This window comes from Castor canadensis, chromosome 11 (assembly GCF_047511655.1).
Source record: "Castor canadensis chromosome 11, mCasCan1.hap1v2, whole genome shotgun sequence".
Lineage (NCBI taxonomy): Eukaryota > Metazoa > Chordata > Mammalia > Rodentia > Castoridae > Castor > Castor canadensis.
The window spans coordinates 20,417,588-20,445,142 of NC_133396.1; the positions used below are offsets into that span (position 1 = coordinate 20,417,588).

The following is a 27,555-nucleotide window of genomic DNA, read 5'->3' on the forward strand; positions in this document are numbered from 1 at the left end:
ACTCCGCCCCAGCCAGGCGCAAGGCCGGAAGTCAGTCTACGTCTCCGGGTTGCTAAGAGACCGGGCTTCCACAAACCCAACAGAGGTTCTCCCGCTTCTTTCTCTTTCTAGCTTACCTTCAGCGTCTGTAAACACGGTCACCATGTCGGACCCCGAAGTTGAGACCTTGAAAAGCACCTTTCCCTCTTATATGGCGGAGGGCGATCGGCTCTATCTATGCGGGGAATTCTCTAAAGCCGCCCAGAGCTTCAGCAACGTGAGTCGCGCTCGAATCTATCAGCCACCTCCTTCCTTCCTTCCTTCCTTCCTTCCTTCCTTCCTTCCTTCCTTCCTTCCTTCCTTCCTTCCTTCCTTCCTTCCTTCCTTCCTTCCTTCCTTCTTTCCTTCCTTCCTTCCTCCCTCTCTTCCTTTCTCCTTCCCTCCCTCCCTCACTTCCTTCCTCCTTCTCTCTGTCACCCTCCCTCCTGTCTCTCCCTCTCCTTTTTCTTTTATTTTCTCTCACTTTTTCTTTCCTTTCTCTTCCCCTCCCTTTTCTTCATTTCTTTCCCCTCCACTCCTTTTCTCTCCCCTCTTCTCCCTTCCCTTCCCTAGGGTTTGGCTATGAAGCCCCAGGTTGGCCTGGAACTCACTATCCTCCTGCCTCGGCCTTCCTAGTACTGGCATCACAAGTGTGCACCACCACACCTGGCTCTATCACCACATTTGATTACCAATAGCCTTCAGGTTCTGATGATGCCTGAAGGACACATTTGCGTCCAATATTCACCAGTTCCTGTTTGACACACACTGTCACAGAGATACAACCTTGGCTTGGGCATTTTCTACCAATTCCCATCTACCTTCTCCATTTTCTGCAGAAACATTGACCTCTTCCTCTACTTATTTTATTATTTTTTGGGGGGCAGTACTGGGGCTTCACACTTGATAGGCAGGTGCTCTATCCCTCTACTTTTGCTTAAATGTTTCCTGATTACCTGACCTTTCATAGAACAAACTCAATTGTCCATTTTTGGCCGGAGATTGTCTGGGAGGCTGCAGGGAGAAGCCGTGAAGTCTCTGGCATAAGATTCCTTTGCAGGAAGAAGGTGGTCAGTAAATAAATTAGCATTATTATAGTAAGCTTAGTAGAAATTGCACCAGTGCACTATAAGGACCGTGGGTGCTGTTTGAGAATGTCAGGCACACTGCTAAGTGCAGAACAGGGCTGTGAGGGTGAGACAGTTATTACTCCATTTTGTAGACAAGAAAACTGATATGGAAGTTGAGCAACATGGCAAGGTCACTGAAGTGTATCAGGTGGCAGAAGAAGAAGCCTCTGAACTGAGCACTCAGACTCTAGTGCTGAGACCCCACCCACCATACTTCACCTTGGCACAAGTACACTGTAAAATGTTTTGGTTTCTTTTTTCTTTTTTTTTTTTGGTGGCACTGAGGTTTGAGCTCAGAGCATCAAGCTTCCCAGGCAGGCGCTCTACCATTTGAGCATTTGAGCAACTCCATTAGCTCTTTTTTGTGCTGCGTATTTTCAAGCTAGGATTTCACAAACTGTTTGCCCTGGGACTGGCTTCGAACCACAATCCTCCTGATCTCTGCCTACCGGTAAAGCTAAGATTACAGTTGTTTGTCACCAGTGCCTGGCTGTAAAATATTCTTTTAACAATTTCTTTTACTCCACTGTCCTGCAGTGCCAGGGATCAAACCCAGGGCCTTGCCCATACTAGGCATGCTCTCTACCATTGAGCTACATTCCCAGTCCATGGCTCACTTCTTATTCCAAATAGAGTCATAGGACAGCCCTTTAACCAACCCCAAGACAAGCTTCTCAGCTGCTGCTCAGAGTCTTGTCCCTTTCACTCACCAGCCACACCTTAAAACGAAATGATGACCAGATGGGTGAACAATTGAGTTGGGGAGCCCTGCCCCCACCTGTTGCCCTCTTGCTGGCACATGTCTCGCCCTGAAGAAGCCCAGGCAGAAAGAAAATACTGCCCCAAGGGAAGATAGCTGTGCAGGAGAAGCAGTCCCATTCCAGGAAAGACAGTAGCTACTTCCTCTTCATAGAAAAGTAGGAAGGTCTTAGAAAGAGGCAGATACAGTCTGATGCCTAAAGAAGGACAGTATAGCACAACTATGGTAATAATCTCAAACAGAAGACAGGGCAGGGAGAGCTAGGGAAATGCCCATCCCCCTTTAGAGCCAAAATCACAATTTCAGTTTAACTGAATTTTTTATCATCATCCTCTGAACTAGTGATAGTTCTCAATTAGCTACGTTAAAAAAGAAGGGTTAAGCCAGGCACTGGTAGCTTGTGCCTATAATCCTAGCTACTCAGGAGACAGAGATCAGGAGGATTGTGGTTCAAAACCAGCCTGGACAAATAGTTCATGAGACTCTATCTTGAAAATACCCATCAAACAAAAGGGCTGGTGGAGTGGCTCAAGTAATAGAGCTCCTGCCTAGCAAGTGCAAGACCCTGAGTTCAAAAAAAAAAAAAGAAGGCTTAAGGCTTAAGCCAGGTGCAGTGGAACACTCCTAATCCTGGCAGTTTGGAAGGTGGAGGCATGATTGAGAATTGGAGGCCAGCCTGAGTAACATAGCCAGACTTTGTCTGAAACAGAGAGAGAGAGAGAGAAAGAGAGAGAGAGAGAGAGAGAGAGAGAGAGAGAGAGAGAGAGAGACAGAGAGAGAGACAAGACTTAGGCTGCTTAGACTGGGTGTAGTTCAGTCGTGGAACACTTGCACAGCATGCATGAAGCCCAGGTTTCAATCCCCAGTACTGGTGGTGGGGGCTAGTGAAATGGAATACCCAAATGGCAGATTGTCCTAAAATCCATTTTGTTTGCCTTAGCCTTTGAAATTTATTTTGAGAATGTTAATGCCATCATTTCAGGTTTATGGTTAAATTTGGTGTCCACAGCTTTGCAAGCATGAAGCCCTGAGTTCAAACTCAGTCCCACCGAAAAAAAATCAAAAGTTGCTGTGCATAAAACATCTTGAGGTTTTATCATCTTAGTGGACTCGAGGGATTCCAAGTATTAGCAGAATCAGTGATTCTGGAGTAGCATATCCCTTCTCTTAACCATTAGCTTCTACAGTAGCTGTGATTCACCGTTCATCAAGAGAAACCACCTGCAGATGGATCATCAAATTGACTGAGCACAGATCAGTACTGGGCTGCCTTGGGCCTATTTGCAGACCTGAAGTGTCCCCTTGAAACTCTTCAGGAGGTTGGGACTGCCTCATGTGGTCAAGCTGCTACCTTCTCTTGGTGCCTGCCAACCCAACTGCTTCCTTTCTCAGGCTCTTCATCTTCAAGATGGAGATAAGAACTGCCTGGTTGCCCGATCCAAGTGCTTCCTAAAGATGGGAGACTTGGAGAAATCCCTGAAGGATGCTGAGGCTTCACTCCAGAGCGACCCGACTTTCTGCAAGGTAACTAATTGCCTGGCTGGGAGGACTCAATCTTGCTTTCACCACTGCCATTGGCTGCAGCAGCCTCTGGTTACCAGAAGTTGAAGAACCAGCTGGACTGCCTGGTGTTTGATGTCATTTTCTTCTCACAGATCACGTGACTGGCTCCCTGCCCTCTGTGTTCCAACCTTGACCCTCAACCCAACACCCTCGTGCTCTACCATACTTGAGTCCTATAAGGCCTTGTCTGACCACCTGGATTTGACTTTCTGTCATTGCAGGGGATTTTACAAAAGGCTGAGACACTGTACACCATGGGAGACTTTGAGTTTGCCTTGGTGTTCTATCATCGTGGTTACAAATTGAGGCCTGATCGAGAATTCAAAGTTGGAATTCAGAAAGCCCAGGAAGCCATCAACAACTCAGTGGGAAGTGAGTGACCATAGGGCCTATGCCCTTATCCAAGATGGCTTGCAGATTACATAGGTTTAGGGGAAAGCCTAAGGTGTAGTGTACAAATAAATACCAGCAGGCTTACAGGGAGGCTCATACTTGGATTTGGCTGTTGGCAATGTTGTCAGGGATTAAACACTGTCTACTCACTGGTGACCAGCCCAGAGTATGAAAGCCCAATACTAAAGTATCTGGTTTTCCTCAAAGCCACATTAGAAGGACTTCTTTGAAGTTGTCATAGGATAGAATTGGGTCCTGAATCCATCCTTCCTTAGCCCTGGCCTTCTCCCTCACCATCTATGTACTAAAGACTGGTTTTACCTATCACATCAGTGGCAGGCAGAGGAGGAAGATAAGAGGGAGCTTGCTCCTCTGGGCAGCAGAGTGTGGAAATGGCATAGAATGGAGTTTCCTCATATGCCCTAGGCCTCCTTTTGTTTGGAAATCTGGCAGCCATGGCCTTGGGCTAGCAGGGGCTGTCCAGGTCTTAGGAGAGTATTATTCCAAATACCATGTGTATACTAGGCTGGCTCAAGGTCAGTTTTGCCACAGCTTCTACCTGCCCCTGCCAAAGGCAGTGATTTCCACATAAAAATATGTGATAGGTTGCTCATGCCCAAGAGGCTTGGCCAAGCTTAATTTCAGCTTCTGTCCTTGCAGGTCCTTCTTCAATTAAGCTGGAGAACAAAGGGGACCTCTCTTTCTTAAGCAAGCAGGCCGAGGTAAGCTTCCTGGTTCTGGGACCATGTGTGCCTGCATGTCACACATGTGCCCTCTTGTCTGGGGACATTTAGGTCCTGCCATCACAGGCAGCCATGAGATTCTGACCGAGCTCCAGAGGGATCTTGGGAATCTAGCTGTGGCCTAAGCAGGCACATTCCATGGTTCTCAGCACAGGGAGTGGTCCTGGAGGAGGAGGAATAGGGACTCAGATTTGGGCCGTGTAGGGTTCTCTGTGCTCCTTGTCGAGGTTCCATAGGGTGTTGCTCCATTTTCCCAGAGTATGAAAGCCAAGCAGAAGCCTCAACCCATGAAGCCACTCTTATACAACACCAAGATAGAATCCAAACGGAAGGGCTCGCTCAAGAGCAACAAGACTGTCCGCCAACTGCTGGGGGAGCTCTACGTGGACAAGGAGTATCTGGAGAAGCTCCTGTTGGATGAAGGTTTCACACCCTTTGTTGGCAACAGGCACTTGGGGCAAAGAAATTTGGGGTGGATGCTTAATGCATGAGCCAGAGGCAGTCTGTCATGTAGTATTAGCTGACATGTACCTGTGAACAGGTTTCACTAGTATTCTCAACTTAGAGATAAGAAAACTGAGATCACACAGAACTAGGTAATAACATGGCTCATATTCAAATCCAAGAAGCCAGTGCTCTTAAGCACCATGGCACCTGGGGAAGGAATGACAGAGATTTGGACTTCTTTAACTCTGTGTTGGTCACTATGATAAAGTACCTGAGCCAATCAACTTACAAAAAGGAAAGGTTTCAGAGGTTTCAGTTCATGGTCAGGTGGCCCCATTGTTTTGGGGTCTTCAGTGAAGTGGAACACATCATGGTGGGGAGCAGGTAGTGGCACAAAGTTACTCACTTCATGGTGGCCAGGTAGCAGAGAGAGAAAAAGAGGCAGGAGTCCCAATAGCCCCTTCATGGGCATACCCTTTATGATCTAACTTCCTCCCACTAGTCCTTACCTCCTAAAGGTTCCACCACTTCCTAATAGCATTATCAGCTGGGGATCAGGAGTTGAACATACAAGCCTTGGGACATTCAAGATTCAAACCACAGCTACCACTATAGTCTCTGAAGGGCCATTTCTTGGGCCTTCAATCTGTACAATGAGTAAAGGAACCTGGTTGACAGGTGCTGGAATCCAAGCATGTTAGAACTAATATTCTGAACTATCATCTGGTCCAATCCCTTATTTCATAGATAAGGAAATAGAATTTACTGAATGTTTAAGGTGACAAGCAAGTTAGTGACAGAGTCAGCACCAGAACCCAGTCTAACACTTTCTACTACTCTGAGCTCCCAGTGATAGGACTGAGGACAGAGCTTGAAATGAATGTCTCACATAAACTTAGAGGTAGGGATATTGTCATTAGCTGAAAAGCCTGAGCAGGGGTTACCCTTGAAACAAATGCCTCCTCTCTAGAGCTGGTTTCCCAAGGTCATCTGCAGGGTTCCCTGCAGGGTTGTGACACACAAGCAGTTTATGGCTGGCACATCTCCCTGGTAACAGTGTGAAAGCTTCCTGTTCTCCAGCAGATCTGCCGTGGAGGGCAGGAGTGGCTGGAGCATTACCTTAATGCTACCATGTGGCCTTGTAGTGTTCCAACCAGGTTATCCTCTGGCCAGGCAGTGGACAAGACCAGGACTCCTTTACCTCCTAGCATGTACCAGCATACATGGCACCTGGGGAATCACCAGGCACTGACAACCTGAACCAGGGTGTGCATTTAGACTTATTATTTTCTGAGGACACAGCTTGAAAAGGAGGATCCCTGAAGACTGGGGATTCTCAGAGAGTTGTCTACCAGCTTCTCCTTCTACTAGCTTCTCATCTCTTGCCATGAATGTCCTGTACCAAGGGAGTGCCTGAAAAGGGGGCTCTGGCTTCATCCTGGCCTGGCCAGACCCATTCTGCCCTCAGATGCTCTCACTTTCCTAACTGTTCCCACAAATGCAGACAGAGCTCCTCACGGAGGGCATAGATGGGACCCCAAGCCCAGAGGAGGTGACTCGCTTAGACATCTGTTCTCATTGATGCCTTCTCGTATCCCTTCCCCACAGACCTCGTCAAAGGGACCATCAAGAGTGGCCTGACCGTGGAGGACCTCATCATGACAGGCATCAACTATCTGGACACCCGCTGCAACTTCTGGAGGCAGCAGAAGCCAATCTATGCCAGGGAGCGAGACCGAAAGCTGATGCAGGAGAAATGGCTACGGGATCGCAAACGCCATCCCTCACAGACAGCCCGCTACATCCTCAAGAGCATGGAGGACATTGACATGTGTGAGTAGTGTTCTCAGAGGGATAGGCTGGGGCCTTCAGTCCCTTGTCAGGTGGGGAGGGAGCAACATAGCCTAAGCCAAGCCTCTGACCTATGAATGGAGGTTGTCTGGGGGGAGGCAGGTCTGCCCTTCCCTCCTCATCACTCCTTCCCTTCCCAGTGCTCACCAGTGGCAGTGCTGAAGGGAGTCTTCAAAAAGCAGAGAAAGTACTGAAGAAGGTACTGGAATGGAACAAAGAAGAGGTGCCCAACAAGGATGAACTGGTTGGGAACTTGTACAGCTGCATAGGGAATGCCCAGATTGAGCTGGGGCAGATGGTGGCAGCCCTGCAGAGTCATAGAAAGGACCTGGAGATCGCCAAGGAATAGTGAGTGCTTGGGGTGGCCAAGGCCCCTGGGCCAGACAAACAGTGGGACCTGGGCTCTGCCCCAGCCTTTGTCAGGGCTGCTTGTGGCTTAGCGCTCACAATCTGTCCTGCATGCCTGAGGTACTTTCTGTAGAGGTAGGGATCACCAACCCAGGACTGAGGGTTGGGGGCAACCTAGACTGTTAGTTTTTTTTTTTTTTTTTAACTCTGTTTTGTTTTTGCTATAAAGAGGAGCAAAATGGCTCAAAATTCCAAAAAGCTCCCATTGGTCTGTCTCTTAGGAACATTATTATTCTTGTATCATCTCAACATACATAAGTCAAGGCCCAGACATGCCAGATACTGCTAGTTCTGGGAACACAGAAGTAACCAGGCATGGGGGTAATTTCTCTGCAGCAGATGCCAGACAAAAAGTTGCATAGCTCTTTGATTGCAATCATGGTAAGTTTCAGGAAGCAAAAGCATACCCCAGTACCACCCGCCCCCCCCCCAAAAAAAAAAATGGAATTTTAGGACTGGAAGCAAGGCTCAAGAGATATAGCACCTCAAAAGCACAAAGCCTTAGCACAAGATCCAGTGAGATATATGAGAAATATCTTCCAGGAGGACTTGCCTGGGCACCTGTGGAAAGGCCTGAGGCCTGGACAAAGTGGATGGGGTGCGATCAAGCAGGCCTCGTAAACCATAGTGCTGATCTAGAGCATGGGCCCTGGAGTCAAGTGGACCTGGGCTTCAGAACTGGCACTGCCCAGCTATGGGGCCTCAGGCAAGTCACTTCAATGCTCAGCTTCAGTGTTTCCTTAGTCAAGTGAGCAGCACAACAGTACCAGCCTCTATGCTAGGGTGGAAGGGAAGATAAAATATGAAAGTATATGTCAAGAGCTAGGAATGCAGCTCAGCAGTAGAGCACTTAGCTAGCATGTGTAAAGCCTTGGGTTCAATCCCTAGCACAGGAGAAAATAAAGACCTTGGGACAATGCCTAGCATTCACGGCACCATCAGATGTATTCAGGGCAGGATGGCCATAGACAGGCATTCACAATAATAGTAATATCAATTCTCCCAGGAAGGAGCTTTTCTCAAGACTTTAGGGCTTCCTGAGAGGAACCATCACTTTCTGGGAGTCTTGGTTCTAACCTTTGGAGACATTCTTGATTTCTTTGTCCAGTTTCTACTCACTCCATGTTCTAGCCCCCCACACACACACTGCCATCACTTCATGTGTTAGTTTGTTGTTGCTATGACAAAATACCTGAGATAAACAGCTTATGAGAGGAAAAATTTATTGTGGCTCATAGTTTCAGAGATTTCAGTCCATTGTAGACTGGTTCCATTGCTCTTAGGCCTATGGCAAGGCAGAAAAGTCATGGTGGCAAGGCATGGGGGAGGAAAGCTGCTGACATCATGGCAGCAAGGAAGCAGAAAGAGAAAGGGGCCAGGGACAATCTGTTCCTCTCATAGACATGTCCCCAGTGACCTGCTTCCTCCAACCAAGCCCATGGTCTGACCCATTGATGAAGCTAGCACCCTCATGATCCACTCACCCCTCAACAGTGCCATCAGCTGGGGACCAAGCCTTCAACACATGAGCCTTTTGGGGGATACTTCAAATTTAAAGTATAATTTCTGTTATACTTTAAGGACTGTGCCCCAGCCCTTAGCCACAGCTGCTGCTCTTGCTGTTCACTGTCCCTGTCTGTTTGCCCCCACAGATCTCCAAAGATACACTGCCCTTCATCTATCAACTCTGCTTTCCTGTTGACAAACAGTTTCCTTGTTGCCTGCAGTTGGCTCAAGGCCTTCTGCTCTTCCACTCCTATACTGCCCTGCTGCAGCAGCCCTCCATTGGTCAGACTTCTCTGAACACTCTTGCCTTCTGCCCACTCCTCTTTTCTGAACTGAGCCCAAATGCTATCCACTTTCAGTTCACATCTTACCTACCTCTGTAGTGCTGAGCTGGAGAATCGTGTGCTGGCCATCTCAGAAGTAATTAAAAACCAAAACAAACCAAAAAGCAGGGTTGGGGACAGATGTGTCTTTGATTTCTGACTGTCACTTAGAGCTGTGTGGATTTAATTTTTCGGTTATCTTTTTAGTTTCCTCATCTCTAATGAAGGAATAGTAATAGCAACTGACAGGGATTGTGAGGCTTAAATTAGAAATGTAAATAGATAGCACCTTAGATCTAGTTTCTCCTGTAGATTTTTACTTCTGGATGAGCTTCTCTGCTAAGCCCCAGACCTGTATGTCCAACAGACTCCAAGACATGTCCCTCTGAATATCCCACACTTAACATGTCCAAACCAGAATCCCTGTTTATCCCAGACTTCTTACTCCAGGATTCCCTAAGCCTGAGGTTGACACATAGGCTACTTACTCCCCAAGCCAGAAGCCCAGAAGGCTTCCAGATACCTGCCTCCCTCCTGTTCACAACTTGGCAACCATGTCTTGTCTGCACCTTCTCTGTTTCCCTCCTACAACTCAGTCCAGATCCTTCTCACTTCTTGCCATTTCCCTTGACCTGGGCTTCCTACAGCTTAGTTGGCTCTGCCGTGAAAGACCACTCAGTGGTCAAGATGAAGCACCAGTGCCCTGCTTAACACAGGCTGCACTTCCTTACTTGACAGCCTGGCCTTGCTTGACCTGGCTTTCTTTGAGCCCTGGACACCCTGAATGCCAGCCAGCACAGAACTCTGCAGGTTTCCTAGCAACTCAGAGGGTCACTGGATTTGTCCTGTCAGTCCCTAAATAGGAATGCCTTCATTCCTATTCATGACAACAAAACTTGCCATGTCAAGTTGCCTCACTCATTCCTCAGCATTTAAATAAGTGTCCCCCTTCAGGAAAGTCTCAGAAATCCCAATGCTGTGCTCCTCTCCATAGGCATCCTGTCTGCCCTCTTAAGAGTTTGGACTTGCGATGGGGCCACCTTCTGTTCCTAGTACCTGCCACATAAAAGGCATTAATGAGTGTGTGCCAAATGACTGACTAGGTAAATAGAGGTGTGCCTGAACAAAGCTCCTTCCTTTTCCCATCCACAGACAGGCCTTACCCTTATCTTACACATGAATTCTGCATGGTCAAATCAGCCACCTACTAATTAGCCACTTCCTTTTCCCAGTGGCTTCTTCAACACCCTAGCCCTCATCTATTTTTCACATACTTAAGGTTTGATTACATGCCTTCTTCTTGCTACTAGTTTTTATTCCTTTTTTTTCCTGCATACTAGGCAATTATTCTTTCACTAGCTACATCCCCTAGCTCTCTTACACATATTAATGTTGTGAATAAATTCACATCTTAAAACTTATTCATACATCACATAATAACAGAATGGCCCTTCTGGAAGGGGAGACCAACCTTAGAGGTGCTTTAGAGCAGTGGATGCAAACTATGGCTAAGGGTGCAAGGAAAAAGGCAGACCAGAGCACAACCTGAGGGGAGGGCTCAGGGACAGGAGGATTAGCAAGGTGGACATGGGGAAGGCGACTGGTTCCTTAGGCAGAGGGATGGAGGATTTGAGGAACCGCAGGTAGTGTGGCAGGATGGGGAGCCAGGACCTGTGATGAGTAGAGGTCCTAATGCCATGCAGAGGGTCTAGAACCAGCAGAAGCTACTGAGGACCAGGAGGGAGTTTCTTTTTTGCAAAAGCACCGTCATGTTGGGCTTGATTCAGAACTATGTGGTACTGAGAGCAAAACCTGAGAGCCCCCTGCCTCCTCCTACTCACTTCCCTAGGATCTCATTAGAATATGTCCTAGCTGGGCACCGGTGGCTCACGCCTGTAGTCCTAGCTACGCAGGAGGCAGAGATCAGGAGGATTGGGGTTCTAAGACCCTATCTTTTTTTTTTTTATTGTTGTGCTAGATGGGGGTACATTGTGGCATTTACAAAAGTTCTTACAATATATCAAATATAAAAAAAGCTCATCACAAAAAAAGGACTGGCTCAAGTGGTAGAATGCCTGCCAAGCAAGCATGAGGGCCTGAGTTCAAACCCCAGTGCCCCCCCCACCACCAAAAGAATCCCTGGCTCCCATATTGACAGGGATTTAGAGAAGTAGAAAAAAGAAAAGAAAAGAAAACAAAACAAAACTTGACACAAGGAAAGCAATACTCTTTTACTTTTGGAAAAACTTAAATGTTTTTTTCTAATAATGATTGATTGCTGGACCCAAGTCCATCTGCTCACACTCAAAAGCTAATACTTGGGTCTGGTGCAATGGCTTACATCTGTAATCCCAGCTATTCAGTAGGTAGAGATGGGGAAGATCACAGTTTGAGGCTAGCCGAGGCAGAAAGTGAGAGCCTATGTCAACAAATAAGCAAGATACGGTGTTCATGTCTGTTAGTGTAGCTATGCAGGAAGCATAATTAGGAGGATTATGGTCTGAGGCTGGCCCAGGCAAAATGCCCTCTCTAAAAAATAAGTTAAAGCAAAAAGGACTGGAGGTGTGGCTCAAGTGATAGAGTGCTTGCCTAACAAGCTCAAAGCCCTGAGTTCAAACCCCAGAACTGCAAACAAAACAAAACAAAACCCTTGAGACAACAAAGTTTGTGGGAAGGAAAGAAATCAGGTTTATTCAAGGACCAGCACCTTGAGAAGATGACTTGAGCTTTTGTCTCCTAACACTCCCATGAAAAAAGTGTCTTAGGGAACTCGGGTACTTAAAAGGGCTTTTATAGGAAGAGAAAGAAGGTACGGGGTGATGGGCAGGAAGATGCATGCTAGGCACAGCCTTCATCATCCAGGGTGTAGGTCTCCTTTTTTTCTTTTCCCTCTAATATGAACATAATAATCAGCCTTGACCTCCTGGGATTAGTTCTTATAGTTCTTTAGACAGGCATATCACTTTTGTACAAATTAAACTTCACCAGAGTTTATATGCTTTGTGTTAATTGATGCTCAGGGTTAGAATAAGGAGGAGCCTTATTTGAGAGTCTCCAGATTGTTCTGGGTTTTGTAAATCTAAAGAAAGATCATTTAGCAGTTAACATCTTAATCATTTAGTTGGGGCTTTTCTTTAGAATTTAGAACTGTCTAAGGACAGTTGAAAATAGGTGGCCACAGTTGCAACATGTGTACTATAAAAAAAAAAATTGGCTGGGTGCCTGTGGCTCATACCTGTAATCCTAACTACTTGGGAGGTTAAGATTGAGAGAATCAAGGTTCAAGACCAGCCTGGGTAAACAGTTCGTGAGACCCTATCTCCAAAATAACCAGAGCAAAATGGACTAGAAGTGTGGGTCAAGTAGTAGAGCACCTGCTTTGGAAGCAAGAAACCCTGAGTTCAAACCCCAGTTCCAAAAAAAAAAAACCAAAAGTAAATAAATAATATGGACAAATTGAAAGTTTCCCTTGCAATCTCATCATTTTCTTGAGACCGATTTCCAGAAGAGAAATTGCTGGATCAAAGGGAAATCTTTGCGACTTATCAACTGATTACTCTCCAGAAAGATCCTGATAATGGCCATCTTGGTAGCAGGGTACAAAGGGACCTGTGTACCACAAGCTTGCCAGCCTGGGCATTGTTCCTCCAACTGGAACTTGGAGTCCTGGGGGCAGGGCCCCTATTTCTGCTTTCTTTTATGTTTTCACAGTGCCTAGAATAGCCAGTTTCTGGTGGATGGCTTACTTTGTTTCTTCCCCACAGTAACCTTCCTGATGCAAAATCAAGAGCCCTTGACAACATCGGCAGGGTTTTTGCCAGAGTTGGGAAGTTCCAGCAAGCCATTGACACGTGAGTGACCAGGGACTGCCCTTCTCCTCCCTGGGCTGGGACTTGCCACCATCACTCTGGGATTCTAGTCTGGGGCCAGAATGCCAGGCAAAAAGGTATCAGAAGACAGGCTTGGCTCCTTTCCTGGCTCTGCTGGGTGACCACTGGTAAGCCACCTTTTATAGTGGCTTGCACATGCAAAGCAGGTGCCCTACCACTTAGTCACTTTACTAGTCCTGGAAAGTCACTTTTTTTTTTTTATTTTTCTGTACTTGGGTTTGCTCCCATGGCTTTGCATTTGTTAGGAGGCAATCTACCACTTGAGCCACTCCTCCAGCCATTAAACCACTTTTTGAGCTCTGGAATAGAATCAACATTTTCTTGAAATTTCCCAGTCATCAGTCACCTGGAGTACTCATTAGGCATAAGAATTACTTATCCCCAGCCAAGTGCAGTGGCTTGCACCTGTAATCCTAGGTACTCAGCAGGCAGAGATTAGGAGTATCACAGTTCAAAGTCAGCCCAGGCAAATAGTTCATGAGACCCTATCTCAAAAATACCCAATACAAAACAGGATTGGTAAAGTAGCTCAAGTGGTAGGGCACCTGCCTAGCAAGCATGAAGCCCTGAGTTCAAATCCCAGTACCACCAAAAATATTACTTGGCCCCCAAAAACAAAGCCAAAAAAATTATTTGGCCTCTCTCATGGAAAGTCTGATTCTACCAGTCAGGTTTGGGGCTCCAGAATTCCATTTTAATAGCAAGTTCAGATACTGGTAGAGCTAGTCACCTGGGAGAGCTCCTTGGAGGCTCTTCTGTGACTCTGTGTGGTCCTGTGGTGTCACTGGAAAGTGTGTGAACTCTCCAGATGGCCCCACTACCAGACTTTGATGTCCAGCCCTGGAGCTGGTTATCCTGGCTGTGCCCTCAGGAACTTTAGAGGAAGCCCAGGCCTGGAAGAGCCAGTTCTTTGGGCTCACCCACCCTTCCTGGGGAGAACTTGTCCTTCAGGCTCCTTTTCTTGATGGGAAGACTTTCATCAGCCTTCTGCACCACATAATTTGCTTTCCTGATGATGTCTGTGTGCTAAAGGAAGAGTATCACACTAGTGTGTTCTTATAATAAGCTTTTATAATAAATATGTGTTGCCAGTGGCTCACATATATACTACTACTTGAGAGGCTGAGATTGGGAGGGTCATGGTTTGAGGCCAGCCTGGCAAATAATTAAATATATTTTATATATGATTTGATATGTGGTATGTATATGTGTATATATATATATATATATATATATATATATATATATATAGAGAGAGAGAGAGAGAGAGAGAGAGAGAGAGAGAGAGAGAGAGAGGGTTCAATATATGGTTAATATGGTTCGATATATTTCAATAAATGGAGTGGAGGCATGGCTCAGGTAGTAGAGCACCTGCTTTGTTAAGAGCAAAGCCTTGAGATCAAAACCCAGTCCCACCAAAATAACCAACCAAATAAATAAATAAATATGTGCTTATTGTTAAAATACTAATTTGTAAAATAGAGAAAAGTAGAAAACCTAGAACTACTAGCCGAAGACAAGTACTAATTCTAATCACCTTCTTGCTTTTATTGACACTTAAAGTTTTTTTTTTTTTGGGGGGGTGGTCAGGGCTGGCAGGGTGGCCCAAGTGATAGAGTACTTGCCTAGCAAGACTGAGACCCTGAGTTCAAACCTCAGTACCACCAAACAAAAAAAAATTTATATATATATCTTGTATTTTTTATTTCAACTTTTTTCTGTGTTGATTTTTCTCTCATTTATACTTAGTAATATTCTGAAACGTTATTGTTACGTTTTTTCAGATGCCTTTTTTTTTTTTTAGTGGTACTGGGGTTTGAACTCAGGGCCTTCACCTTGAGCCACTCTGCCAGCCCTTTTTGTGATGGATATTTTCAAGAAAGGGTCTTGTGAACTATTTGCCTGGGCTGGCTTAATGGCGACCCTTCTGATCTCTGCCTCTTGAGTAGCTAGGATTACAGGTGTGAGCCACCAGCACCTGGCTCAGATACCATTTTTAAACATTTTCAACGATTATGACAGATTTGATTACAGAGGCTACCAAAATACCTTTGGTAGTTTTGAAATTTGTTAATGCTTCTTGTTGTTTTTTTTTTTTTTTAGGTGGGACTGGGGTTTGAACTCAGGGCTTCATGCTTATAAAACAGGCGCTCTGCTGCTTAAGTCATACCTCCAGTCCATTTTGCTCTGGTTGTTTTGGAGATGGGGGTCTCATGAACTATTTGCCTAGGCTGGTCTTGAACCATGATCCTCCCAATTTCAACCTCTCAAGTAGCTAGGACTACAAGCATGGGCCACTATCTCCTGGCTTGAAATGTATTAATGCTTCATATCTATACCCCTGGACTGGAGTTGGAGAACAAGTGTTATTCTGCCACCCAGCAGGAAGTGTTGGTCCCTTGTGCAGAGTTTGAGGGAATGAAGCTGACCCTGCTTCTTCATGTCCCCAGGTGGGAGGAGAAGATCCCTCTGGCCAAAACAACCCTGGAGAAGACCTGGCTGTTTCATGAGATTGGCCGCTGTTATTTGGAGCTGGACCAGGCCTGGGAGGCCCAGAATTACGGTGAGAAGTCTCAACAGTACGCTGAGGAGGAAGGGGACATCGAGTGGCAGCTGAACGCCAGTGTTCTGGTGGCACAGGCACAAGGTACAGACTCAGAGATGTGCACCCTATCTTTCCCAGCCTCTATGTTCAGCTGGCACCTGAGGGCTGGGAATCTTGAGAGCTGAGCTTACCATCCCAGTGTCTCCCTGCCCTCCTTAGTCCGGAGAGTGAGGACAAGCTACTCCATTTTGACCAGTACACTGTAAGTGCCTACTTTAAGCAAAGCTCAGTTAGGGCTTGGGACACCTGAGAGCTGCTCCTGCTATTGAATAGTTTGGCTGCAGACCAACATATCATTATGCTATCCTCAACGTATTAGTCAGTTTTATGTTATACAACAATATACCTGAGGCAGGCTACTCTGTTGAGAAAAGAGGTTTATTTTCCTCACAGTTTTGAAGATGCAGGGGATGGTGCTGGCATCGGCTCAGCTCTGACAAGGGCTTCATCATTCATGGCAATCCCATGGCCAAACAGGAAGCCAGAGAACTGGGTGCAGCCAATAGGTTGTTCCCCTTCCCTACCCCAGCAGTTTTGAGGTTTGAACTCAGAGCCTTGTGCTTGCTAGGTGTTCTACCACATGAGCCACGCCCTCAGCCCTTTTTTTTGCTTTAGTTATTTTTCAAACAGAATCTCGTGTTTTTATCCAGGTCTGGCCTCAATCCTTGATCCTCCTACCTGTGGCCTCCTACCTAGCTGGGATTATAGAAATGAGCTACCATAACCAGCCCCAAGCTCGAGCTTTTGAAACACAGTCTTCTCTTGAGAACTACCACGGGGTTGCATGAGAACTCCCTTAATTCCTTTTGAGGGTAGGGTTCCCAGTGACCTCCCACTAGGCATCACCTCTTAAAGGTTCCATCAGCTCCTATATTAGCACCCTGGGGACCAAGCTCCCAACATATGAACCTTTTGTGGGGGACATTAAAACCATATGTAGCAGTAGGGCCCATGTACTGAGCCACTTCCTCTTGCTATATACCTTTTACACACACATTCCTATTTGAATTGTCATGATTATAGGTATTGTCCTCATTTTAGAGATGGGGAAATTGAGGCACAGAGACATATGTGAGCAGGTTGCCCCAGGTCCCATGAGAGAACTTCCTGAGTGATGGAAATGTTCTTAAACTGGATTGTGGTAACCATTGCACAATTCTGTCAATTTACTAAAAATCCTTGTACTGTATCCTTACAGCCAGCTGTAGATGGAAATTACATCTAGATAGAGTTGTAATAAAAAAAAAAAAAGCCCACAACAAAACAGCATGGGCAGGGAATGGAGTGATGGAGAGGAATAGATGAAACAAGACTGACAGTAGGACTGGGTAAATAGCTCCATGGTAGATTGCTTGCCTGGCATGTGTTGTGAGGCCCTGGGTTCCATCCAAGCACTGCACACACACATACAAAAAATGTAATTCAATCTGGGCTTGAGCTCCTGATTCTCTTGCCTCTACTTCCTGGGTGCTGAGATTACAGATGTATACCACCATACCCAGCCTAAGTGATTTGTTGAAGGCAGGTGATAAGTAATGGGACTTCATTATACTCTCCTTTCTTTTCTGTATGTTTGTTTTGCTTTGTTTTTATTTTTGTTTGTGATACTCAGGATTGAACCAGGGCTTTGGGCATGCTAAGCAAGTACTCTACCACTTGAGCCACGCTCCCAGCCTTTTTGTATTTTGTTTTTGAGATAGAGTCTTGCTAACTTTGGCTGGCTGATCTTGAACTTGCCATCCCTTGCCTCTGCCTCCTGAGTAGCTGGGATTACACCTGTGTTCCACCATGCTTCGCCTTCTGTTTATATTTGAAATATTTCATGATAGAGGTTTTTTGTTTTTTTTTTTTTTTAATATTCCAGGTCACATTTCGAGTAAGTAATAGAGCTTGGACTAGAACCTAGTTCTGCTGCCAGAACTCAGCCTTGTCAAAGGACAAAATTACAATAATTTAAAGATCTTAATTGGCTTTATTTTCAATTCTAGAATCTTGTAACACTTTATCTCATAAAATATAATAAGTGTTCTGATGAACTGAGCAGAGCAGATTAGTTTTATAGACAAAAATAAATAAATAAGTAAGCTGGAGAAAGCAAAAACAAGAACACCTCCCCCCAAAAAAACCCCCAAAAATAGGGCCCTTATAGGGTTGTGGTGGCACCCACAGGTGATCCCACCTACATGGGAGGCAATGGGTAGGAGGATTGCCTGATGCCAGCCCTGGGCAAAAACTGGAGACTCTACCTGAAAAATAACCAAAGCCAAAAAAAGGCCAGGGCATGGCTCCTGCCTAGCAATTGTGAGGCCCTGAGTTCAAACTTAAGTGCTGCCAAAAAAAACCAGGGAAAGGTGATGCACAACTCACTTCCAGCTCAGGAGGTAGGTAGGTAGGTGAAACATTTGAGCCCAGTACTTCAAGCCCGGCCTGGGCGACATAGCAAGATCATGTCTCTTAATAAATTTAGACTTTAAAAAATAAATATATACCAAAATTTATTTTCTTATAAGGTGGGAGCAGGGAGAGCAACAGAAAAATACCTGTTTAGAAATTAAGGCAGAGGGAACCTCACTGTCATGCCAATTAGAACTGGCCTGTTTGGGAAATGTGGTTATTATTTCTCTAGTCCTGGTTTCTCATAAGGTCAGATAAATAGCTTAGTTTCAGCTTGTGACATGGAACTTTAGGGTGAGTGACTCTGACTTTTTAGCCTGGTCTGGTTGGGGCCTCATGTAGGAGCTTAGTCCAAAACAATGGCCTTCTGTAATTTTTATTTAACAGGCTCTTAATTTCTGTGCTAAACTGCCTCAGGTATGTAGCTAACCCCAGTGAAGGAAGAAATATGACAGGTGCTGTAATCAAGGGCATAATCACCCCTTCATTTTTTTATACGACAAACATTTACTTGCACCTTCTAGGCACCAAGTTGGCATACAATAGCAAGAAGTAATTTTGGCCCTTGGGAAAGTCCATTTATGGCTCAGCATAAGTGTGTGGATTTCTGCATTCACAGAGGGATAAAGAGAAGGAAGACTTCCCAGAACTGAGATAACTCTAGGGGACCTTTTTTTGTGGTGCTGGGGATTGAACCCGGGCCTTTGCACACATTAGCCAAGTATTCCCAGCTTGCTTTAATGTCTTGAACAAGTATGTTGACTCCTCCACAGACCTTTGTGTCAGAATCCCTGGGCCTCTGAGTAGTTACTTTTTAAATATGTATGTGAAAAAAGGTATATTTGACCTCATTCACTGTGCCTTCACATATTTTCAGTTACCTTTGAATCTCTTTTCTAATTAATAGCTTTTCAAAGTAGGCCCTCCTTCCCCCATGGACTCCCAAAGCAGTACCTGGAGATGGTAGTTCTTGGGTGTGTGTTCAGTTCTAGAAGGCAGCGGTGGGCTGGAGGTGTGGCTCAAGCGGTAGAGCACCGGTCTAGCAAGCCTCAGTGCCACCAAAAAAAAAAAAAAAAAAAAAGAGGTGTGGCTTTCCTAGACCCTGGCTGGGGGCCCAAGTAGCTCAGTCACTCACTCAATCTGTGAGTCATTCCTCCCCCCCCCCCTCTAGCACCAGCTGCTCAAAGGGAGGACCAGCAGCCAGCCTCCTTTGCTATGTGATCTGTGCAGTATTTTTTGAAAAATTAGAATGACTATTTTTAAAGTATAGATTTCTTTTCTTTTTCTTTTTCTTTTTTTTTTTTTTTTTGTAGTATAGATTTCTTCTTCTGGAACAATCTCCAGATGGAGAAAGATAAGATGACATTCCCTACCCTGGAGACACGTGGTGTGTGCACTACCCATGCTCCAAGACTCCGTCCCTCACTCTGCCCTTTGAATGGCCTGGGATGTAAGGTTCTGGCCCCTGTGTTCCTATCCTCAGGTCCCTGGGGCTCCCTCAAGCAACACACGGTGTCTCAGTTTACTTGTGCTGTGCTTTCTCCTCTTGCTCTCCAGTGAAGCTGAGAGACTTTGAGTCAGCTGTGAACAATTTTGAGAAGGCCCTGGAAAAAGCGAAGCTGGTCCATAACAACGAGGCGCAGAGGGCCATCATCAGTGTGAGCCTTTGTCACCAACTAGGCCTTGGGGGTGGGAGTGGGGTCAGGTGGCTGGCCCCTCAGCTCTCCTGCTGGGCTTTGACTTTTGCTACTGTTGTCAGTTTGTATAGCAACTAATACACATTGCTCTATTTGAAACAGACAAAAGACAGAAACAAGTTTTACAAAACATTTACATCTACTATAGGAAACACCAATATTTCCTATTGCTGTTTTCTTTTTTTACATTTTATTTATTTTTGTGCAGTACTGGGCTTTGAACTCAGGGCTTCACACTTGCCAAGCAGGCACTCTATGGCTTGAGTTACACCTCCAATCCATTTTGCTCTGAGTATTTTGGAGATGTGGGTCTTGCAAACTCTTTGCCTGGGCTTGCCTCAAACCTCAATTCTCCTGATGTCAGCCACCCAAGAAGCTAGGATTATAGGCGTGAGCCACCAGCACTCAGCCTAAACTGATCTTAAGACTTGCAATTTGAAAGATACACCTTTTCCAAGAGACAACAAGTAATAGTGTAGTTTTGTTATTGGAGTTATAGGGCAAAAGCCCTGCCTCTGGGAGTCCCAACAGATGAGGCTCAGCTACCTGTCCTTACATGCCGATTAAAGAGAGAGCCAAGGAGGGATGAAGGGGAGAGAATGGAGATTTAATTAAGCATGGCTGTGTTGGGAAGAACAGAAAGAGAAGTCCAGTGATCTCAAATCTATCTTTGGGTTACTAACATGAGCTTTAGGTTTGTTTTTTGTTTGTTTGTTTGTTTGTGTTTGTGTTTGTTTTTTGGTGGCTGGCAAAGCAGGTAACCTTGGTCAGGCCAGTGGTCTGATTCATTGTTATCTCAGTTCTGGTTTTGCAAGGAGTTATGGCGAAGTTGTTACAGCTGTTGCTTGGGTAGTTTCTGTCCTTTATCCTAATGGTATTTAGCAATCAATTCTGCTGTGTCTGGAATCCAAGGTGGCTGCAGGAGAGAGATTCTGCACAAGGGAGGCAGGTACAAAATGAAGGCAGGGATGTTGAACTTTTCTCTGACTTTCATTTAACTTGTGGGCCTAAGTGAGGAGTCAGTGCTTTTAAGCAAAAGCAGTTTCTAAGTACCTGTTATATTTTTTTTGTTCTCTTACTTCAACCCTATCTCTAGCAAAAGGTCCCTGACTTTTTTCCTGTGGGAGGGAAAAGGTTTTGATAACCTCTCCTCTGTGTGCCTTCCAGCTGGCCGGCTCTCTCCTCCACCCTTTGCTTTCCACTCCAGCTGAAGCTAGCTTCCTGCCTTTCCCTAAACAGGCTCTTTTGTGCCTCTTAGCATATGCTTTTATCTATGCCTGGAATGATATAAATCCTCCCTCCCACTTCTTTTACCAGGCTAACTCCCAGTTAGTTTTCAGTTTAGATGTCCAGTCTTTCGAGAAGCCTTTTCTGACCCTTCAGTCTGGGTGAGGTGACATCTCTTCTGACTATCCTAGCCCCCCAATATACCGACAAAAGTCCACATCGCTGTTGGAATTGCCTAGACCTGCTAAGTAGGAAGCTGCTAACCACATTTGACCACTTAGGTTAAGGCTAATTAAAAGTAAAATAATGTAAAATTCAGTTTCTCAGTTATACCAGCCATATTTCAAGTGTCCAATAGTCACATGTAGCCCATGGGTACCACACAGTACAGATCTAGAATATTCTCATTGCCAAAGAAATTTTTGTTGGGCAATGCTGGCCTAGACTGTCAGGAGACAGAGACCAAAGGTGCAGCTGGGAAAGCCCGGGGGTGCTCCAGGCTCCTCTACCTCACACCCCACCCCTGGTCATGGAGCTACTCCAGGCAGATGCAGGGCCTCAGGCAAGTCAGGTGTTGACCCCATGGGAATCCCCAGCAAGCCACCTCTTGCTGCTCCAGATTGTGGTCCTCATGCTGTCCCTCTTAACATTCTCAAGGCACCAGGCATGGGGCTGAACCCCAGTAGACATCTGCTGGAGTGAATTTATAGATGTTTTTTTTGGCAGTTCTGGGGCTTGAACTTAGGGCCTCACACTTGCTAAGCAGATGTTCTACTACTTGAGCCACTCCACCAGCCCTATTTTTGTGTTGGGTTTTTTTCAAGATAGGGTCTTGACCATTTGTCCAGGCTGGCTTCAAACCGCAGTCCTCCTGATCTCTGCCTCCCAAGTAGCTAGTATTACAGATGTGAGCCACCTGGCACCCAGCTTATTTATTTATTTGTTTATTTCTTTATTTGCAGTACTGGGGTTTGAGCTTTCTTGGCAGGCATTCTACCACTTGAGCCACACCTCCAGCCCTGGAGTGAATTTAAATGGGGCCCTTGTCCTTGGAAGGAGGCCCCTCGTTGAAAGAGGCAGGAGTGCAGAACTCATGGGCAGCACAGGGTCACAGCCTCAGAGACCAGACTGGAGAAGCAGCAGGACCTTGGGATAGTGTACAGGGGCCCTAGGAAGTGACACCAGTTGGAAGTGGGCCTCATGCTGGGCTCTGAAGGACAAGCACAGCAGGATTGGCCAGGTGGAGAAGGGCAACAGCACGGAGAAGGGGGGTGTGGGGCATGGCCAGCAGAAAAGGATCCAGGGACTGGAGGGGTTCATGGTGGCAGGGGCAATGGGGTAGCTCCACTGGGTCTTTTGGAGGGTGAGTTCATGGTGTTGTGGTTGTGAGGACCATGGTACAGCTAATAAATACTTTCTTGTAGTGTAGTGGTAGAGAAATCTTCCCCAAGAGGCTCCAGTGGGTGGCAGGCTATCTCCTCCTTCTTCACCTCCTACCCCAGCTTAGGCCTGTCCTGCTGTTGAAGGGACAGCTCCCTTCATGCACATCCTGCTCCCAAGAGCTTCTGAGAGAATACCTTCTGTTGTGTACACCTTGATTCACACGCACTGTGTCTCTCACTTCATTCTCTCCCATTCAGCCACATTGCAAACAGAAAGCTTGGCAATTCAACGCAGCCAATCAATATTCCTGGGCACTGGCAGGCACTGGATTGCCAAGCCCATGGTGTTTGGCTGTGACCCTAGCTCACAAGAATCTTGGTGTCAGCAGGAAGACTAAAGACACGCCCTGGTTCAGACCAGCAGCACAGGGGACTAGGGGAATTCAGAGACTCCTGGGAGACAGGGCTGGAGGCTGTCCCCACTGGAGGGTTTGAGGTCACCTTGAAGGCTGGGCAGGCATTTGGAGGGTTGAAAGGCAGAGAGAAGGTGCCTGTTGCCCTCAGTGACTCTTTATGGGACCCAGTCCTGACTCTTCACCCTCCTGGATTGGCATCTCCAGGCAGGAAGTCTTCCAGGGGTAGACCCTAGAACCACACCGCAGAAGAGTGGCTGAGCAAATAGGCCACTCAGTTGACATTTCCAAGCGCTGATAATGCTCTGATGGTGCTAGTTTTGGAATCACTTAGAGGAAGAAGGCAGATGTGCACAGGCCAGGCAGAGAGGTAACTACCATCCCAGCTATTCTGGAGGCTGAGGCAGGAGTATCATTTGAGCCCAGGAGCTGGAGGTCAGCTTGGGCAATATAGTGAGAATCCATCTCAAAAAAACAAAACAACAAAACCCAGCCGGGTGCTGGTGGCTCACACCTATAATCCTAGCTACTCAGAAGGCAGAAATCGGGAGGATTGCTATTCAAAGTGAACCTGGGCAAATAGCCCAGTAGAACCAGAAAAAACAAAAGCAAAAACAAAAACAAAAACAGGCAGAGTTCCTGAACTGGGGAACTGGAGCTGGGGAAACATAGGGGCATGGATTGTCCATTGGCATTCAGTGACGCTCAGAGTGGTTCCAGGTAAAAAGGTAGATATTAGTAGACAGACACAACTTCCAAATAGATGCCTAAACCCAAGAGGACTGAAGTTTTACTTTCTTGTAGTAGTATGCCTCTCGTTTCACTTAATGTGGGTAAGCACAGATACACCTCAGAGTGGAAGTCAGAAGGAAACCCTAGGCCAGGCACCGGTGGCTCACACCTGTAATCCTAGCTACGCAAGAGGCAGATATCAAGAGGATTACGGTTCAAGGCCAGCCTAGGCAAATAGTTCATGAGATCCTGTCTTGAAAAATCCCGTCATAAAAAAAGGTTGGTAGACTGGCTCCAGGTGTAGGTCCTGAGTTCAAACCTTTTTTTTTTTTTTTTTTTAAAAAAAGGAAACCCATGGTGGCAGGGTTACACCAGAGCCCTGGTTTCTGCCTTTCTTGGGTGGGGAAAGGAAAAGGTATAGGTGCCAAACCAGGAGGTAAGAGATTTCACCAGATCCTCCCTCCACAGGCCTTGGACGATGCCAACAAAGGCATCACTGAAGAGCTAAAGAAAACTAACTACCGGGAAATGCTGAAAGAAAAGACAGAGAAAGGTGAGTCCCTGGAACCCCAACGGAGGCAACCCCAGTGTCCCTCCTCTGCCTTCTATCCAGCAGTCCTGGTCACATTTCCCAGCAGCTACCAGGGCCCACTGAGCATTCTGATTCACTCACTAGCAGCCATAGCCTTTCCTGGAGCAGAACAGGGTGAGGATTCAGCTTGCTTTGGGCTGGACTTTGCACTCACACAATTACCTCAGGAGAGTGAGGCTTCTTCCCTACCCTGGAGGAGTCCACAGCACAGAGGGAAAGTGGACAGAGTGGTCAGCCACTGGGCTCCAGCATGCAAGGGCTACAGAGGGGCTAGGCCTCTGGGGAAATGGGGAAGACCTCGAGGAAGGCACCAGCAGGGAAAACAGAGGCAGGATGACAATAACTGTATTTTGGGGGTTTACTGCCAGCCAGGTCTGGGGTTAAGCACCAGGCAGGAATCTTCTCATTCCGTCCTTACCACCCTCAGAGTAGGAACTGTTTGTGGGAAAAGAGGCTGAGTGATGCCAGTGATCTGCCTGGTCACGTAGTAGGAGGGTGTTGCCCAGCCCCCTGGTTCAGAGCTGCCCCTCCTGGCTGTTCTGCTTTGCTTAACAGCTGTACTCTATCTATCACAAAGCCACCCAGAGAGAAGAAGAGGCCTTTGACCCTCTGTCTCTAGGCTTTCCTTGCTTACAGGGAAGGAGTGAGGGAAGAGGAGGCCAGTGTGGGCAGGTTCAGAGGAGCTGTCCTGAGAAGAATAGCAGCTGGTCTCCATTTAGTGCCTTTCCTGCCCATGTGCCAGGTTCTACGGGGGGCTTTATATGTGCCCATGCACTATCCTTCCAGGAACACTATCAAGTATCATTAGCTTTTTATGAACTGAGGACATGGAGTCAGAGGGGTTAAAAATCCACACTGTTGGGCTGGTGGAGTGGCTCAAGTGGTAGAGCACCTAACTAGCAAGCATGAGGCCCTAAGTTCAAACTCCAGTACCACAACCAAAAAAAAAAAAGAAAAAAAATCCACAGTGGTTTCTAGTCTTGGCCATCTGGCTTAGAACCTGTGCTTTTACCATGTTTCCATACCATTTGTGGTAATAGACAGCCTCTGTCTGCCTCCCTCACCCCAGCCACATCACAGTGAGGGTTGGGGGTCCAAGACGACAGGTGCCCGGGAAGATTCTTGACTCCAGCCCTCCAGGCTCCAAGGCTCCGGTCATCCCAGGTCCTCTTGATCACAGCAGTAGGAGGTTTCTGGACATTAGAGCAGCCAAATGACAGCCCTTTATTATCCAACACCCACCATGTGGCAGCTAGAGCCCCTCAGAGAGGGGCTGAGCCTCTGCTCCGATAGTCCTCGGTTGCTCTAAGAAGCCATAGGAGCAACAGATGTGAAAAGACAACAGGGAATCAGCATATGCTCCAGGCAGCCTCCCCTCATTGGGCAAACCACATGCTGGGGAAGGGTCCTTCCATGTCCTTGAGGTCCCTAATCAGGAAGGTGCTGAGGGTGGGGACAGCTCCTTGGCACTTGCTTCTCAGAACAGCAGGGGGCAGCATTGCTTATCTTTTCACCTGTAATGCCTCTGAACCTGAAGGAGCATCTGCTGGTGACTTGAGAACAAGGGCTTCAGGGAAAGAATGAAGGAGACTCGAGAACATTGGTGACTTTTCTCTGTAACTTAAAAACAAGGAGCAAGGATCCCTTTGCTTATAAGACAGCAGCTTTCCAGCTAACCTTCCTGCTAGCATCCTGCTTGTGTGTTTGCAGGAAACCTAATAAATGATAAATGTATTTCCAGTGACAAAGAGAAAGTGGCAGAATGAGGATGCTGGCCTCTGTACAGGGCCTTGGGCTTGCTAGGCAAGCCCTCTACCACAGATGCCAAGCCCCCTATGCTATTTCTTGCAGGGAAAAGACCATGAACTTTTGGGTCAGACTGTCTTGGGTTCAAATTCTGACTCCACTATTATTTACTTGCAGTATGACCACTGTGTGATTTCTGTTGATCTCCAGGCCCCTTGACTGCAAACTTACACAGCTATACTGTAGTTTCATGATGATCAAACGGTATAACCTGGGTAATGCCTTGAATAGTACCAGAACAGGACTGGCACTAATACCTGAGCGCTAGTTCTTTTTCTCTCCTTTTGGAAAGGTGTGCTGTCAATACCAACTGAAAGAGCTTGTGACAACAGTCGCTTTCAGGGCTTTTTCTGAGAAGCACAGGCCTCACAGGCCTAGTGATGAACAAACCTTTCACCTTTTTTCCTTTCCTCCTTTCTGTTGCCTTTCAGAAAGCAATGCATCAGTTGATTTGTCAACAGTGACATTGAAGGAGAAGGAATTGAAAAGAGGGCGAGATGAACCTGAGAAGTTGATGAAGCAGTGGTCAAGTGATCGAATTGAGAGTGATAAAGACACAGACTATGAGGATTTAAAGGACGTTCTGCAGAGAGTGGAAGTAGAAAAAGCTAGAACAGACTCCATAGAACTTAACAAAAAACAGTCAGGAGAGAGCAAGATACTACCAGAAGTGGGCAAGAGTGAGTCCAGGGAAATTTTCAGGAGGCCTTCAGAAGAATTAGACTACGGACTCTCAGGAGAATTAAGCAAAAACGACACAAAAGGACTAGAGAAGAGACTTCCAGAAGTAGGCAGAGAAGAAACAGAAAAACTAGGAAAAGCAAGAGAAATAGAAGAAATAGAAAAGGAATATGAATGAAGTCTTCTTTTAGCAGGCTTCAGGATCCAAGGTTGGTGTTCATGTGGGTTGTGAAGACTTAAACTGAATTTTCAAGCTGAGATTTGTTTTTAGTAGAAAAAAATGGGAGACTGGCTCCTGCCGGTCACCTCTACCTTTCTGTCACTGTTTTCCCATTAAATATTTCACTTTTATAAAACCTGAGTCTATCATTTTTGCCTCCTTACTCCCATCCATTCTCAGTAGAGCCTCATGGAAGAAATGATGCTAAGAAGAGTCTCAGGAGGGTGAAGAAGCAGGTGAGCTCCGGGGAACCCAGAACATTTAAAGGGAACCGGTGCTGGTGGCTCATGCCTATAATCCTAGCAACTCAGGAGGCAGAGAACAGGAGGATAGCAATTTAAAGCCAGTCTGGGCAAATAGTTCATAAGACCCTATCTTGAAAAACCCTTCACAAAACTAGGGCCGGTGGAGTGGCTCAAGGTGAAGGCCCTGAGTTCAAACCCCAGTACTGCCGAAAAAAAAAAAAGTTCTGGGAGTAGAGGTGTGTCAGCCCAGATACTGGCCATTTGTTCACCTGCCTGAGGACCAGGACACTGTGGGAGGCTGTACGGAAAAAGCAGTGATGAGTGGGATGGCTTGGCTATCATCATCTGCCATATTGTGGGTGGACTTGCAAACCTGGAGGCCTTGCGAGCAGATGGAAGTGAGTGCTGGCATAGACAGGGTGCACTGTATTGCTCTAGGGGCCAAGAGGAAGAGAGGGCTCCTGCCAAACAGCAGCAGAAGAGCTTGGGAGTGGGGATGGCACACCAGCTGGCTCATTCAAGTCAACCA

The 27,555-nt window shown here is 46.4% G+C and overlaps 1 protein-coding gene across 2 annotated transcripts; it reads left to right on the forward strand.

Moving 5' to 3' along the window:
• Positions 1-26,911, forward strand: Odad4 (outer dynein arm docking complex subunit 4). 2 transcript variants are annotated; one of them, XM_020178517.2, is made up of 12 exons: positions 2-256; positions 3,301-3,432; positions 3,693-3,843; positions 4,525-4,586; positions 4,865-5,030; positions 6,663-6,887; positions 7,046-7,253; positions 12,907-12,993; positions 15,483-15,679; positions 19,589-19,689; positions 23,951-24,035; positions 26,312-26,911. In XM_020178517.2, the coding sequence occupies exons 1-12, from the start codon at positions 143-145 to the stop codon at positions 26,737-26,739; spliced, it is 1,956 nt and encodes a 651-aa protein (XP_020034106.1). In that variant the 5' UTR covers positions 2-142; the 3' UTR covers positions 26,740-26,911. The 2 variants fall into 2 exon arrangements, 1 of the variants encoding a protein (XP_020034106.1); XR_012438563.1 differs by lacking the exon at positions 19,589-19,689 and having other exon boundaries at positions 1-256; positions 26,312-26,448.
• Positions 26,912-27,555: the final 644 nt, after the last annotated feature.

What these genes read in the sequence shown, in the direction of transcription:
- Odad4 (XM_020178517.2), top strand. Translation starts at nt 143, where the DNA reads ATGTCGGACCCCGAAGTTGAGACCTTGAAAAGCACCTTTCCCTCTTAT. An exon ending in CTGGAGATCGCCAAGGAATA is followed by an intron (nt 7,254 to 12,906) that starts GTGAGTGCTTGG and finishes TCTTCCCCACAG; the next exon opens with TAACCTTCCTGATGCAAAAT. An exon ending in TTCCAGCAAGCCATTGACAC is followed by an intron (nt 12,994 to 15,482) that starts GTGAGTGACCAG and finishes TCATGTCCCCAG; the next exon opens with GTGGGAGGAGAAGATCCCTC.